Consider the following 13,147-nt stretch of genomic DNA (forward strand, 5'->3'; position numbering starts at 1 on the left):
GATCATGATCATTCAAAACGGGGTCGGAGCCATTCCTGATTCAACTAATGTCCGCAACAGATGTTTGGGTTTGAGGGGGGTGTTTTGGTAATTTCGTACTAAAAAATTATTCAAATAAATTTAGACTGTTCAAAACACGTTTGAATGAGTGAGATGCGTACACGGACACCACGCGGCCGTGCCCACCCGGCACTCAAAAATTTCTCCCTGTTTACAGTACTGCATTGCATTTTGACTCGTAGCTATCCCATTCCCACCTGGAATACACACAATGGCCCCAACCATGTGCATGCAGCCGACACCCATCACCGTATTGATTCGGTTAATTATATTGACGTGCTGTATGCCTATCTTATATGTCTCTGAAAATCACTAATCGACAATCAAGGCATGCACCAAGTCATTTTCACATCACCTAATTAGACACAGTACTGATCTTTGAACATGACTTTGGTTTTCTTTCATTTGGACTATTGAACTAATTCTTATGCGCTTTAACTCAACATGGATGTCTAACGCCAATAGGCTTATAGCCAACGACACTTCTACATAGAAGGTGAGAGTTCGATTATCACCAAGAACGCAAGTGTTTGAAGTGGTGCTTGATATCCTTTGGGCTTGTCCCCATATACCATATGGTATCTCTTTCTCATTCCCTTAAAAGTATGCTAGCTAGATATCTATGGAGTAAAAGAGAAAAAAAAACTCAACATGTCCATGTGATCATGCGAAGATGGTAGACAGCTCAACTCCACGTAGCCGGGAATTGCGCCCCTTGTTATTCTATAATCGTATAGACTTTGACCCTACAAAAGCCGAGGAATTTCTATCAAGTCCCCATGTATGACTTTAATCAGAAGCTGCTCGACATAGGGTTTTTCATGGTCAATTGAACGCCCAAACAAAAATGTTTTGCTTAGAATATATGTAAAACTTATGAGCTAGTCTTTTTTTGAACACTCAATTTAAATGTCAATGAACATGTAGTTTTGAACATTTGACTCAAAAAGAATTGAACACTCAACCCAAAACCAGTTGAACAATCAATCATAACTTAACCTAATTACGGCCCATCAATCCATGTAATTCATATTTGAACATTAAACACATTAATTACTTCAAATAAAACTCATAATCATAATAAAGAAATTGAAAAAGAAAGAGAAAAAAGAAGAATCTATTGGTGTAAGTATTATGCTCAGCGTTACCTCTCCACCTTTATTGTTGATGGTCTAAATGTGTTAATTCCGCATTCATGACAATTATAACTACTTTATTTGTTTTTGTCTTATTAGCTAATAGAATTTACGGACAAAGCTTTAAAAAAATTCAACTCCATTGCAAACCCCGTTAACTTGAATAATATTCCTTCAAATTTCAAACTACAATAGAAAATTAAATCTCATCATGTTATTCTAAACAACACCATATTTTAGAAGGTCAGTCTCATCACTCACTACAGTTTCTTTCAAAAGTGTTTCAGTAGATTAATACGCCGACTAAAAGTTGGCACAAAATATGAGATCTCATCTAGGACAACTGTAAAAAAAAATCCTCCTCCATTCTCAAAACAATATCTACTACGCAACTTTCAAAACATTATTATTTTTTTGTTGAAAAAACAAGTATATATATATTTTTAAGTTATCATTTTGCCTCGTAGTTAATTTTTTTTCGAATAAAAGTTATTTTTTTGACCGCACTATTTATACTAGTATATGACATTTTGTATTATTGGTTAAGAGATTAGCTAGTAAAGTTAAAGGTAATTTCTGAACACCTTATTACAAATTCCTAGAGCCGTCATTGACTTTAATTGCTTGCAAGAATATCACAGGCCCAAAGCAATTATGATTGGGCTATATTTTCCGTTCTCATCTCAAAATAGTCCCCACTAGGGGTGTGCACGGGTCGGGTTCGGCCCCGACCCCAACCCCGATCCGACATGTCGGGTATCAGTTTTTTTGGCCCCGAACTGAACAAGTAGGAATAACCGTCCGCGTGCCCGATTTTTTTGGTCGGGTCGGGTCCGACCAAAACCGAAGTAATCTATATGAATTGGTAGGTTTTGGTTGGGTCGGGTAAGAAAAACAGTACCCCGAGCTCCGAACTGAAAACTGATTTTTTTACAAAAAATGAACCCGTACCCGACCGAGCCACATGTTTAGCCCCGCCCGAAACCCTACAGATCGGGTTCGTCGGGCCACGGGTTTTTTGCACACCCCTAGTCCCCACCACAATGGCCTAATGGTTGTGTAGTAAGTACTATTGTTTTGTGCTGGAGATTTTGAGTTCGACCTAATAAAGCACCATCGGCGTTCGCGCTGATGAAATCCATACTTTCAAAGTTCAGCTATAGGCCTGGCCTTGAAATTTTCGAGACTTTAGGTGGGGTTAATCGGCGTTCGCGCTGATGAAATCCATACTTTCAAAGTTCAGCTATAGGCCTGGCCTTGAAATTTTCGAGACCTTAGGTGGGGTTAAAATATGGGGCCTCTCATACTTTCTATATATATTAGTTGTTTGATAAAAGTAACAAAATGTACCTTTGGCTTAGTGGCAGATGCATATGAAACATATGCTTTGGACCCATAGGTCGCATGATGGTGTCCTGATGGCAGTAGTCTTAAAGCATTTTTTGGTAAAACTTGAACAATTGTCCGTGAAAAAGAAGGAAAGAGTGGGAATCGAGCTCGCAATCCTATGTCTAGAAAGTAAAGAACTTACCACCAGAGCTACACTTGCCAACTTGTTAATAGTTGTATATACATATTTAGGATAATGCTATGGTGTACTCGGTCATTTTGGGGACACCGTAATTTTTGACATAACTTCACCATTATGAGCATAATTAAAACGGATTACAAGTATAACAAAACCCAAACAAGGTATAACCAAGGAATATCCAAAAAATCAACAAATGCATAACTAAACCCAACCAAGGCATAACAAACAAGTTATGCCTTATTATAGTTCTGTTATGCTTGTAATGAATTTTGGTTATACTCATAATGATTTTATTATGCCAAAAGTTATGGTGTCCCCAAAATGACCGGAGACACCGAAGTCATTCCCTAATATTTAATATATTCCAAGATTTTGGGGCCCTACAATTGGGCTGAAAAAAGGAGGTCCAAGATAGTTGTTTGGTGGGTCTATGCCCAAGGTCGGCCCCTGTCCAGCTGTTTGTATGTAATAAATCAATCCCGGATAAACTTTTAACGAGTCATACATGAGTTTTCCTTGAATCTTTCTTTCTTCATTTAATATGCGAGGATAAACTTTTAACTAGTCATACATGAGTTTTCTTTGAATCTTTCTTTGTTCATTTAATATGCGAGCTACGTGACACAATGTGCTACTCAAAGAAATCATAATGACCAACATCAACCTTTAACTACTTTAGGCCCAATACACAATATAGCATAGGAAGACTCCAATGAGACACTATTTTTGCGGTAAAAGCAACAAAATAAAAAAAAAATTGGGTAAAAAATTGAGAAGATATATTAATAATTGCCCAGCAACACTCACATAACGAAATTCATTACAATAATCTTAGACATAGTCAAAATAATCATCTAACCATTAAAGAGGACAACAAAAAGTAGTACTAGTTGTAACTCCTTTTATTCATATCTCCGGATTCAAATGGACCTTCAAGTCCTTGTGCACCAACCGAAGTAGTACTAATTAATTCTCTTCTTCTTGGCTTCAGGAAATGTCCTTGACACTAGTGAAGTTTCGAAAGTGAAAATGAGGCGTCACATTAAGCACTTATGCTCTCATTTCAACTGCAAAACTTCATTCAAAATCCAAACCAAACCCCAACCACCACCATTGCCGCCACTTAAGGAACTCAACCACCAATGACAAATAGGAGTAAAACATACAGTAGTAACCGCGTACAGAACAATTCACAACCCAAGGGAAAACGGAAAAGTGGTGGAGCTCAGCCAGCTGCCACCAGCAATAAACGTCCCAGCAGTATACTGCTGCGCCTCCGTGGCACTTGTGATCACCTTATACCCGCCCCACTTCACCCTCCCCGACGTCCCCGCGCCGGCCCCGCTGTTCCCGTACTCCCTGTACTCCAGCGTGCTGAGCGCAAAATCCCCATCCCAGATGTGCCACCCAGCTGGATCAATCAAATCCCCAATTGCCGACTGCATCACAACCGTCCTCGAATACAGCTTCCATGGCCGCCCTAAAAACGTCGGGAAACTCGACTTCACCGGTTTTAAATCCGATGTCGCGTCGATACGGCATTTCTGGATTACGATACCTGTCAGAATATATGACGTTAGAAAATATTATGTTACCAATTTTTTTTTATGATTATTACGTTACGTAAGTTTTCCTTAAAAAGCCAGCTGCCATTTTTCCTTTTGGCTTTACTAATTTTTTTTTCTATTAATTTTGTGTCAAATTTTTGTAAAATATTAATTTAATTTGTCGATGAGAGACGAAAAAACAAAAAATTTACGATCGAAACTCTTTTTCTTCCTAAAAAAGAAGCATAAAGTAAGTCAAAAGGACAGATTTTTGACATGCATGATATGAGAGTAGGTCCCTATCAAATTACTTTCTTAGCACGCATAGCATGAGAGGTTCTAACAATACCGGTGTTTTGGTTTCTGTCGGTGCGGCCTTGGGCGGTGACCATGTTTTTCTGGCCGGCGTTGGGGCGGCGGGCGTGGATGTCGCAGTCTTGGAGGACGGCGGCGGCGTTGCCAAAGATGAAGTCGACGGTGCCAGCGATGTAGCAGTTGATGTAGAACTGGCGGTTGGAGTGGACGTAGAGGGTGTCCTGGTAGGCGATCATGTCGCAGTGGTAGAAGGCGGACAGGTCGGCGCCGACGCGGAGGGCAACGGCTTGGTGCTTGGAGGGACCCGCAGTGTTTTGGAAAGTTACGTCCCGCGCCAGGAATCGTTCGCCTACCACGGCTGCGCACACATGGGGAGAATTTAATGTCACTAACAGCCAATTGATCTCGACAAAGGAAGAATTCATTTTTGAGAATAAATTATATATATCGGCGGTGTAAATATTTTTTTCAGTGAAAAGAATTATATTGCGTCACATCGAAACAGTGGTCCCAATTAATAAAATAAGGCGACGTGACGCAATGTAATTGATTTAAAGAAAATAAATGTCTACGCCACGCTTTGTTCTTTTTGCAACTTAAAAAGAATTTTTCAAAAAATTCGCCTTAGATTCTTCCTAGATTCTCCCTACTTTCAACATTTATCTCTCTATCTCTCTCCACTTATTACCCCTACTATTTTTCAAAAAAAATTTCAAATTCCAATCCAAACAAAGCTGTGCTTCATTTTTATTTCTCTTAGATAGATAATAAAACTATTCTTTTGTTATTTATTTGTTCTACATGTAAGACCAATTTATTGATTTATGGTCTATTGGATCCAGTTTGATTGTTGTAACGAAAATGTTAGGGATAAAGAAAACTTATCCTGAAAGTGCTCCGAGAAGAATAACTAGTGGTTGAGATTCACTTTTATGTGTGACACTCAATTATCAAAGTGAACTTCAATCACTGATTGCTTAATTTTTTCGGGGCACTTTCGGGATAAATTTTCTTTGTATCTAGCATTACTCCTGCTGTGAACTCTAACCTAGTCTACACGTCAAAATGAATCTCAATCACTAGTTACTCTTTTCGGAATACTTTCAGGGTAAGTTTTCCTTTGTCTCTAGCATTTTCGTTTTTCTAATGGATAGAATAATGATTCTTCAATAGCTTGACATTAAAGCGTGGGACATGTTTGCAGGGTAGAGACTAGGTCGACCATGGCCCCTACACAACAATAACCAACCAGCGTGACAAATTTATGTACGGTTGTCTAAGAAATAGAACTACTTCATACTTTTTTTTTCAAGAGCACAACGAATGTGGAAAAAATTATTACTTGCTCAGCAGCACCTTCATGCCGCGTTGCTCCAAAATCACTGAACAAACACTTGAATGCATTGGCAAGCCTAAACTAGTAAATTAGGTTGAAGACAAGTGTGGTCGAAAGCTAACCCTACCATCATGATGAGCGGATCGAACCCGTACGTAATTGATGGAACAACATCCTAATGCTAGCTGGTATTACTATGAAACAAAGAGAAAGTTGTGCACGCCATATAAAGCATATATATAAAGTCAAAAGATAATAACATGCAGGGACAGTGATATATATATATTCAATGGAGAATTGACAGGGAAGAAAACACATGTAGATGCAATGTTAACTAGCAGTTAGCTTTCATCAATGTGAGATGAAGGAAAACAGAGGGTTTTTCTAGATAAATTTAGAAAAAACGACGAAATTATAACACCAGGTGACGTGTATTGTAGTAGTATATTACCTAAAAATGGCAGATACGGCAGCATTTTAATTAAGAACTTCATAATATGAATAGGTCCGGCTCTGCGGGATTTTACGGCAAGATTATAGCAACAAATCAAGATTATCATTACTGCATTTAATTTTTAAGCACCACATTTTTGCTCAACTAGCTCTCATGTTCAAATGAATGAATAGGGCCGGCTCTGCGGGATTTTAGCAATATTATGACACTTCATGCATGTGACATATGATCCTGACTGAATTAATTAACGTGACCAGGACCATAGGAAACAGACAACCTAGCTCCAATTGCGCCACTACAATATCTATCTACTCCTAGTGTACGTGTAGCGTATTGTCTCTTCTCATCAATCAATGTACAGGACCACATATTTCATTACCCAACAAGAAAAGGAAATATCTTCCCACGTTCCCCTTGCCCAATTAATTCGTATAGGACACTACTCTGTTTTTCAGCATCAATTTCTACTTCCCCCCATCTCAACCTTTGTGTTTGCTCACACAAAGGTTTTGCACAGCCTAAAAATCGACCTCACTTGAAAGGAGAGTTTGACCGACCAACTGGGTATGAGAAAATAATATAAGTCATTGTCTTTCATGAGACCGCATGTTCGAATTGCCCGTCGTGAATTTTAGAGTCCGGTATTGTTTGAGATGCGCGTAAGCTAGCTTGGACTTCCAGTTATAAAAAAGATTTTAAAAATCAACCTAATGAACCAGCTGTAATATCATGGAGAAGTCACTATACCACATTACATAGATCAAGATTTGTAGTCTGTTCAACTCATTACAGAAGGGAGCTTAAGTCTTGGGTTGATGAAATCCAATAAATGACTTACTTCTTCTCCTTTCCGGTCCACCGATCCACCAGCCAAAAGCAAAGAGAAGCACTATAGTTACCGAAGGCAAAATGTGCGGTGGCTGGCCACTGCATGTCGTTTGGGGCCCACTCCGGATCTCACATGGATGATTCAAGCCGTTCAATAATTTAAAAAAAATCCTGAGTGGGTAATAGTAAAAATTAACTTGATCCGATATGTGTAGGTATTCGGATCAAGTTTCTCATATTTGAAAAAATCGAAAAAAATGGAAAGATTGGTTTTCTGATTTTCCAAAGATGAAAAGCTTGATCCGAGCAGCTATACATATCAGATCGAGCTGATTTCTCGTGATGTCCACTCGCTTTTTTTTCTAAAATTATTGAACTGCTCGGATTATTTGTGCGGGGCCCGAAGTGGGCCTTCATGACATGCGGTGACCGGCAACCGCATTTTGAATTCGATGGCTGTAGACTTCCTGAAAAGGAAAATAATCAAAGTGGGCTGTGCGTGGTGATGGGCCTTCATGACATGCGGTGACCGGCAACCGCATTTTGAATTCGATGGCCGTAGACTTTCTGAAAAGGAAAATAATCAAAGTGGGCTGTGCGTGGTGATGAATTTCCACTTATGTTGCTCTCTCGACTAGGAGTATTTTAATGGCCTATCACTTTTTTGTGTGAGAAGATATGTTAGGACAACTGAGGTGGCGTTCCACTTTTTAGAAAAAGAAGGTAATTTTAATGTCAAAAATCATGTGTTTTTTTTATCAATATGGATTTTGTTTGATAGATCTCATAGGGATCTTTTAAAAGGTGCTTCGTTTTATTTAAATTTAAAATTATCTTCTTTTTGAAAAAGAAAATTTTGAAAGAAAGTGGAACGGAATTACAGAGATGGTAATCGTACTCTAATGTAAGAGAAAAAGCAAAAGTAGTGAAGAGGAGTAGAGGAGGGCCAATCATCGGTATATGGGTCACCGACTTCGAACCACCCAACAAAGGAAAATAAGGAGTAATTGTTATGTACATGGCTAGAAGTACTAAGGTGACAAGTCACGTGGTACTCCGAAAACGCTAAATTATTATAGGAAGTGGAGAGGGAGAGGGAACTTTACTTACCAACTGTGGCGGAGTTGAAGGTGGTGCTGCCATCAACCACATTCCTACTAGCAGTAATAATGGTGGTCGTCCTTCCATCCCCAAGAAACATCAAGTTAGTCTTCTTCTTAGGCACATCCACATTTTCCCTATACACCCCTGCCTTGATCCTAATCACATATCTCTTGCTACTACCCTCTGGCGCGGCCGCCACTGCTGCCGACACCGTCCTGTAATCCCCGCTCCCGTCCGCCGCCACCACCACGTCCGGAGTCACTGTCGTCGACTGCAACAACCTCCTATCCCCAGCCGACAGCCACTCCGGCCACTCATTAATCCCCTCTTCCTCATTCTCCCTCAAATTCCTCCCCTTCAACGCGATTTCATTCGCGATATCCGTATCCGTCATGTTCTTAATCATCGCCAACGCATTGCTGCACATCTTCTCGACGTGCAATTGGCCGCCGATTAACGATTCCCGGACCTGTTACACATAATTAACTTGAAGCTAGGCTCTATTTGGAACCCATGGAAAAGAAAGAAAAATTTAAAAAATTTACGTTCCATTGTGAAGCGAAAGAATGAAGAAAATAAGAATTTCAAGTATAGTAATGATAAATTTTCCCTTATTTTTTTCTGTCCTTTTCATAGGTACCAAACAGAACCTAAAGTATTTGGAGACATATATAATGAAGTTGCGAGTTAAGCTAGTGAAAAGTTATTTACCAAAAAAGAAAAAGCTAGTGAAAAGTCTCGAATAAAGGTAGAACGGAGATTATGGGCTTAATGCATGATAATTATTTAGGAGTGATTGATTCTAAAATGCACGTCTAGCTCTGTTTTTCTGTTTTTTCTTTTCTCAGCAAAAGTCAGTTTTGTTAATTGTAGTCAGCGCTGGACTTAAACAAACCTTTTTATCGGCCTTGTCGTAGAAGAATCCGTCGAGACACGTCTCCTGGTTGGTTATGGCGGCGCTCAATAGGGTTTTGAGATCGTCCGCGTTTCGGGTCAGGGATTTGTTGAAACTGGGGTACAGGTTTAAATCCTCCTCTGCTTTCCGAATCTCGTCGAGGGTCTCGTCGATCGTCTCGAGACAATCGTGGAGAGCCGTCTTCTCCCTGCCCGTCAGCCCCTTCTTCTTCAACAGCCTCTTGACGGAGAAGTAATTCTTCTCCACCGCCGTCTTCGTGGCGTTGAGCGACATCGTGATGACGTCTTTCGGGGTGGAAATTGCCTTGTTGCCCAATTCAGGGCCGTTGGCTATGGTGGAGTAGCATAAATCCGGGTAGAATGTGGTGCTACACGAGGATTTGACGATACTGTGGGTTGAGGAAGATTTAATGATGTTTTCTCTGGAGTTAACTCCGGCGACTATGCCGATAACGGCGGCGGCTACGAGTAGGAAAGAGGTGAATAAAAGTAGGATGAGCTTTTTGCGGGGTTTGGACGTGGAAATGTGTTTGCTGCCGGAATCTGACATTCCGATGGAAATGTGGTTGCCGGGGTCTGACATTCCGGCGAAAATTGTGTCGGTTTGAGAGGAGGTGGTGAGGGGAAGGGATGGGGATACCGGGTGGTTTATATATCAGTATATCCAGTGAGTTGTAGTCTGAGTTATGACAACTGACAAAGTTACAACGTCTTTGTCATTGAATTTTCAAACTCAAGGTGCATGAAATTATAGATTGCCAAAACTCAAAAGAATATAAGAATTTTACTTTTCACCTAACCTCTTATATATATCCACAATTAATTCTCTATATTTCTCTCTAAACTTCCTTTCAATATTTTGTCTAATGCTCGAAATGTTTAAAATTAATTAAGCATGATCAATTAATATCTATGTCATTAGAAGGATATTACTAAGATGTTGTGGAATCGAAAAAATAAGGGTCATAGAAAGAGAACCCATCCACCTATTTCTTTCGGGGCTCTAGAAGAATCTATATATCCAAAGTAAGGATGTAATCACCTCTAACAGCTTTTCAAGAGGCCTTTGGCTTACATAAAAATTGCCATAGAATTGATTTAACTCCTAAAATGATGTCCGCTATTGCTATAAGGTCATCCCTTATTGCAGTACTTCCTCGTGTCAGTACTAGTAAGGTGGAATAGCTCAGAACTCAATAGCTACATATTATAACTCATAACTTGTTAGCCGTTATATTTTTTGTTTTTAGTATTTTTTTGACAACTTACTCTTTGTAATTTTTGTTTAGCTTTTAGTTATTATTTTTGAGATTAATCGTTTGTTTGGACGAGAGAAATTGGGAAAGAATTAAAATATGAATCGAAGTTTAAAAAAATTCATACAAGACAACACTGTAGACAAAAAATACCAGTTGTTCAGTAAGTATTTTTTTTAAATCAAAAATGTTACGCGCACAACCATTGTGTTGGTTGTTAATGTAATTCTGACCGTCAAGATGTATTTGGACGGTCTAGATTTTTGCTCAAACTCTTTCAGAGAAAAGTTTAACTTTTTTGGGGAAGAATTTGAGCGAATCATAGCCATTTATTATAGCAATGGATGGCTAAAAATTAGTTGTATGTTGTATTTTACACAACCGTTATGGATATAGCACTTTTGTTTTTCTATTCTTCAGTGAATTTTTTTTTGCTTTTGGTAAATTTTTTTTACTTTTTAGAATCCTCTTGTCTAGACGGCTGATTAATCCGAAAAATGAAACGTGAATTTAACAAAATTTCAGAAAATATTTAAAAAAATACCGAAATGAAAAATACAAAAAATATTAGGATGAAGTTGGAAAGCTAAAGAAATTCGGTAAACGAAAAATATCAAAAAGAAAAAAAAATTGACTTCTACACTCTCATTTTTATCACATACGCTCCTTAGTTTTTGAAAATGTGAATTTATGAAAGGGTAAAAAGATAAATACATATGAATTGCGACAAGAAAGGAAGTGTATATGGTAAAAAAGAGAGGGTAGAAGTCAATTTCTAAAAAAAAACCCTGGCCTTCTTTGTTTTTCAGCTTATCACTTGATTGATTGATGGGTTTGATGGTGTCTAGTGGAAACTGAAAAGTTGCGAGTGTTAAGCTAGTAAAAACTAAACAGAAATACTAGGGACAAAGAAAATTTACCCCGAAACTACCCCGAAATGATCAACTAATGGTTAAAATTTACTTTGATGTGTGTGATACAATCATCAAAGTGATTCTCAACTATTGATTGCTGTTTTCGGAGTACTTTCGGAGTAAATTTTATTTATACCTAGCATTCCCCAAAACTAAAAAGTCTCACTTAATAGTAGAACGGAGATCATGGGCGTAATGCATGATAATTTAGGAGTGAAAAGTTGCGAGTGTTGCTAGTAAAAACTAAAAAGTCTCACTTAATAGTGGAACGGAGATCATGGGCGTAATGCATGATAATTTAGGAGTGATGAATCAAAATGTACGTAGTCTAAGTTTTTATTTTCTAGATGAAAGTCAGCTTTGTTAGTTGTAATTAGTTCATAAACTCCAACAAACCTTTTTATCGGCCTCATTGTAGGAGAATCCGTCGACGCACGTCTCCTGGTTGGTCATGGCGGCGCTCATTAGGGTTTTGAGATCGTCCGCGTGCTGGGACAGGGATTTTTTATAACTGGGGTACTGGTTTAAATCGTCCTCAGCTTTCCGAAGCTCGTCCAGCGTGTCGTCGATCATCTCGAGACAATCGTGGAGCGCCGTCTTCTCCCGGTCCGTCAGCTTCTTTTTCTTCAACAGCCTCTTGACGGAGAAGTAATTGTGTTCCACCGCCGTCTTCGTGATGTTTAGCGACATCATGATGACGTCTTTCGGGGTGGAAATCACTTTGTTGCTCAACTGAGTGGCGTTGGCTATGGTGGAGTAGCATAAATCCGGGTAGAATGTGGTGCTACACGAGGATTTGACAATGGCGTGGGTTGAGGAGGATTTGATGGTGTTTTTTTTGGAGTTAACTCCGGCGACTATGCCAATGACGGCGGCTATGAGTAGGAAAGAAGTGAATAGAACTAGGAAGAGCTTTTTGTGGGGTTTGGAAATATTTGAAACGAGTTTTTCGTCGGAATCTGACATTCCGATGGAAATGTGGTGGCCGCCGGGATTTGACATTCTGGCGAAAATTGCGTTGGATTTGTGTTGGTTTGAGAGGAGGTGGTGAGGGTAGGGGTGTGGATGTAGGGGGGTTTTATCACTGAGCTGATCATCTTTCTCATCATTGAATTTTCAAACTCAAAAGTGCATGAAATTATAGATGCCGCGTGAATTTTTGGGGAGTTCTTCTCTCCCTTTCTTTTTTTTTATTTCGTGCTACTTTTTTGTACTCCATATTGATGAGATTTTAAGCTGCAGGTTGTATGTTTTTATCCTCGGTAAGCAAATATTTGGATCAGTTTAAACGTACCTCGACTAGTTTTGGGATGTTAAATTTAACGACTAAGTAAACCCTTCAAGTAAAGTAGTCCTAATGTTTAAAATATTTGGCCTTTTGTAGAATCCGAGCATTCCACCTCGTGAAGGATAAAAAGTAGTTATTTACTTTTCTAATGTCCCGTTGGAACTTCCTTAGGTTAACTACAAGGTGCATGTTGTACGTATTGTTGTGAAACGGATCGGACAAAAAGGAGACTTGTAAGCGTGAGCTTGAATTCTGGAGTTGTATCCTGCAAGGTTTGTTCTCTTCCCAGATTCATACGTTATCATCTCTTTGCCTAAAGTTTCTACTATATGCTTACTTCAACGAAAAGATTAATAGTAGTACAAGGTATCAAGTCTATAGGGTGACATAAGACGTGCATAAGTGATTCATAGCTCTGCGCAATCTCAGCCGTCCATTTCGGCAATTAATGAATCAAATTAAA

General features: G+C 39.0%; 1 protein-coding gene across 2 annotated transcripts; it reads right to left on the reverse strand.

The window, feature by feature from the left end:
• Positions 1–3,484: 3,484 nt before the first annotated feature.
• Positions 3,485–12,413, reverse strand: LOC131335544 (pectinesterase-like). 2 transcript variants are annotated; one of them, XM_058370950.1, is made up of 5 exons: positions 12,028–12,413; positions 9,207–9,444; positions 8,318–8,780; positions 4,624–4,947; positions 3,485–4,285 (listed from the first exon to the last, which is right to left on the reverse strand). In XM_058370950.1, exons 1-5 carry the CDS (start codon positions 12,396–12,398, stop codon positions 3,918–3,920), a joined length of 1,764 nt encoding a protein of 587 aa, XP_058226933.1. In that variant the 5' UTR covers positions 12,399–12,413; the 3' UTR covers positions 3,485–3,917. The 2 variants fall into 2 exon arrangements, with proteins under 2 accessions (XP_058226933.1, XP_058226932.1); XM_058370949.1 differs by lacking the exon at positions 9,207–9,444 and having other exon boundaries at positions 11,793–12,413.
• Between the last annotated feature and the right edge of the window lie 734 nt (positions 12,414–13,147).

Source organism: Rhododendron vialii, chromosome 8a, assembly GCF_030253575.1.
Source record: "Rhododendron vialii isolate Sample 1 chromosome 8a, ASM3025357v1".
Taxonomy (NCBI): Eukaryota; Viridiplantae; Streptophyta; class Magnoliopsida; order Ericales; family Ericaceae; genus Rhododendron; species Rhododendron vialii.

What these genes read in the sequence shown, in the direction of transcription:
- LOC131335544 (XM_058370950.1), bottom strand. Translation starts at nt 12,398, where the DNA reads ATGTCAAATCCCGGCGGCCACCACATTTCCATCGGAATGTCAGATTCC. An exon ending in TACTTCTCCGTCAAGAGGCT is followed by an intron (nt 9,445 to 12,027) that starts GTTGAAGAAAAA and finishes CTCCGTCAAGAG; the next exon opens with GCTGTTGAAGAAGAAGGGGC. An exon ending in ACGACAAGGCCGATAAAAAG is followed by an intron (nt 8,781 to 9,206) that starts GTTTGTTTAAGT and finishes TATGTGTAACAG; the next exon opens with GTCCGGGAATCGTTAATCGG.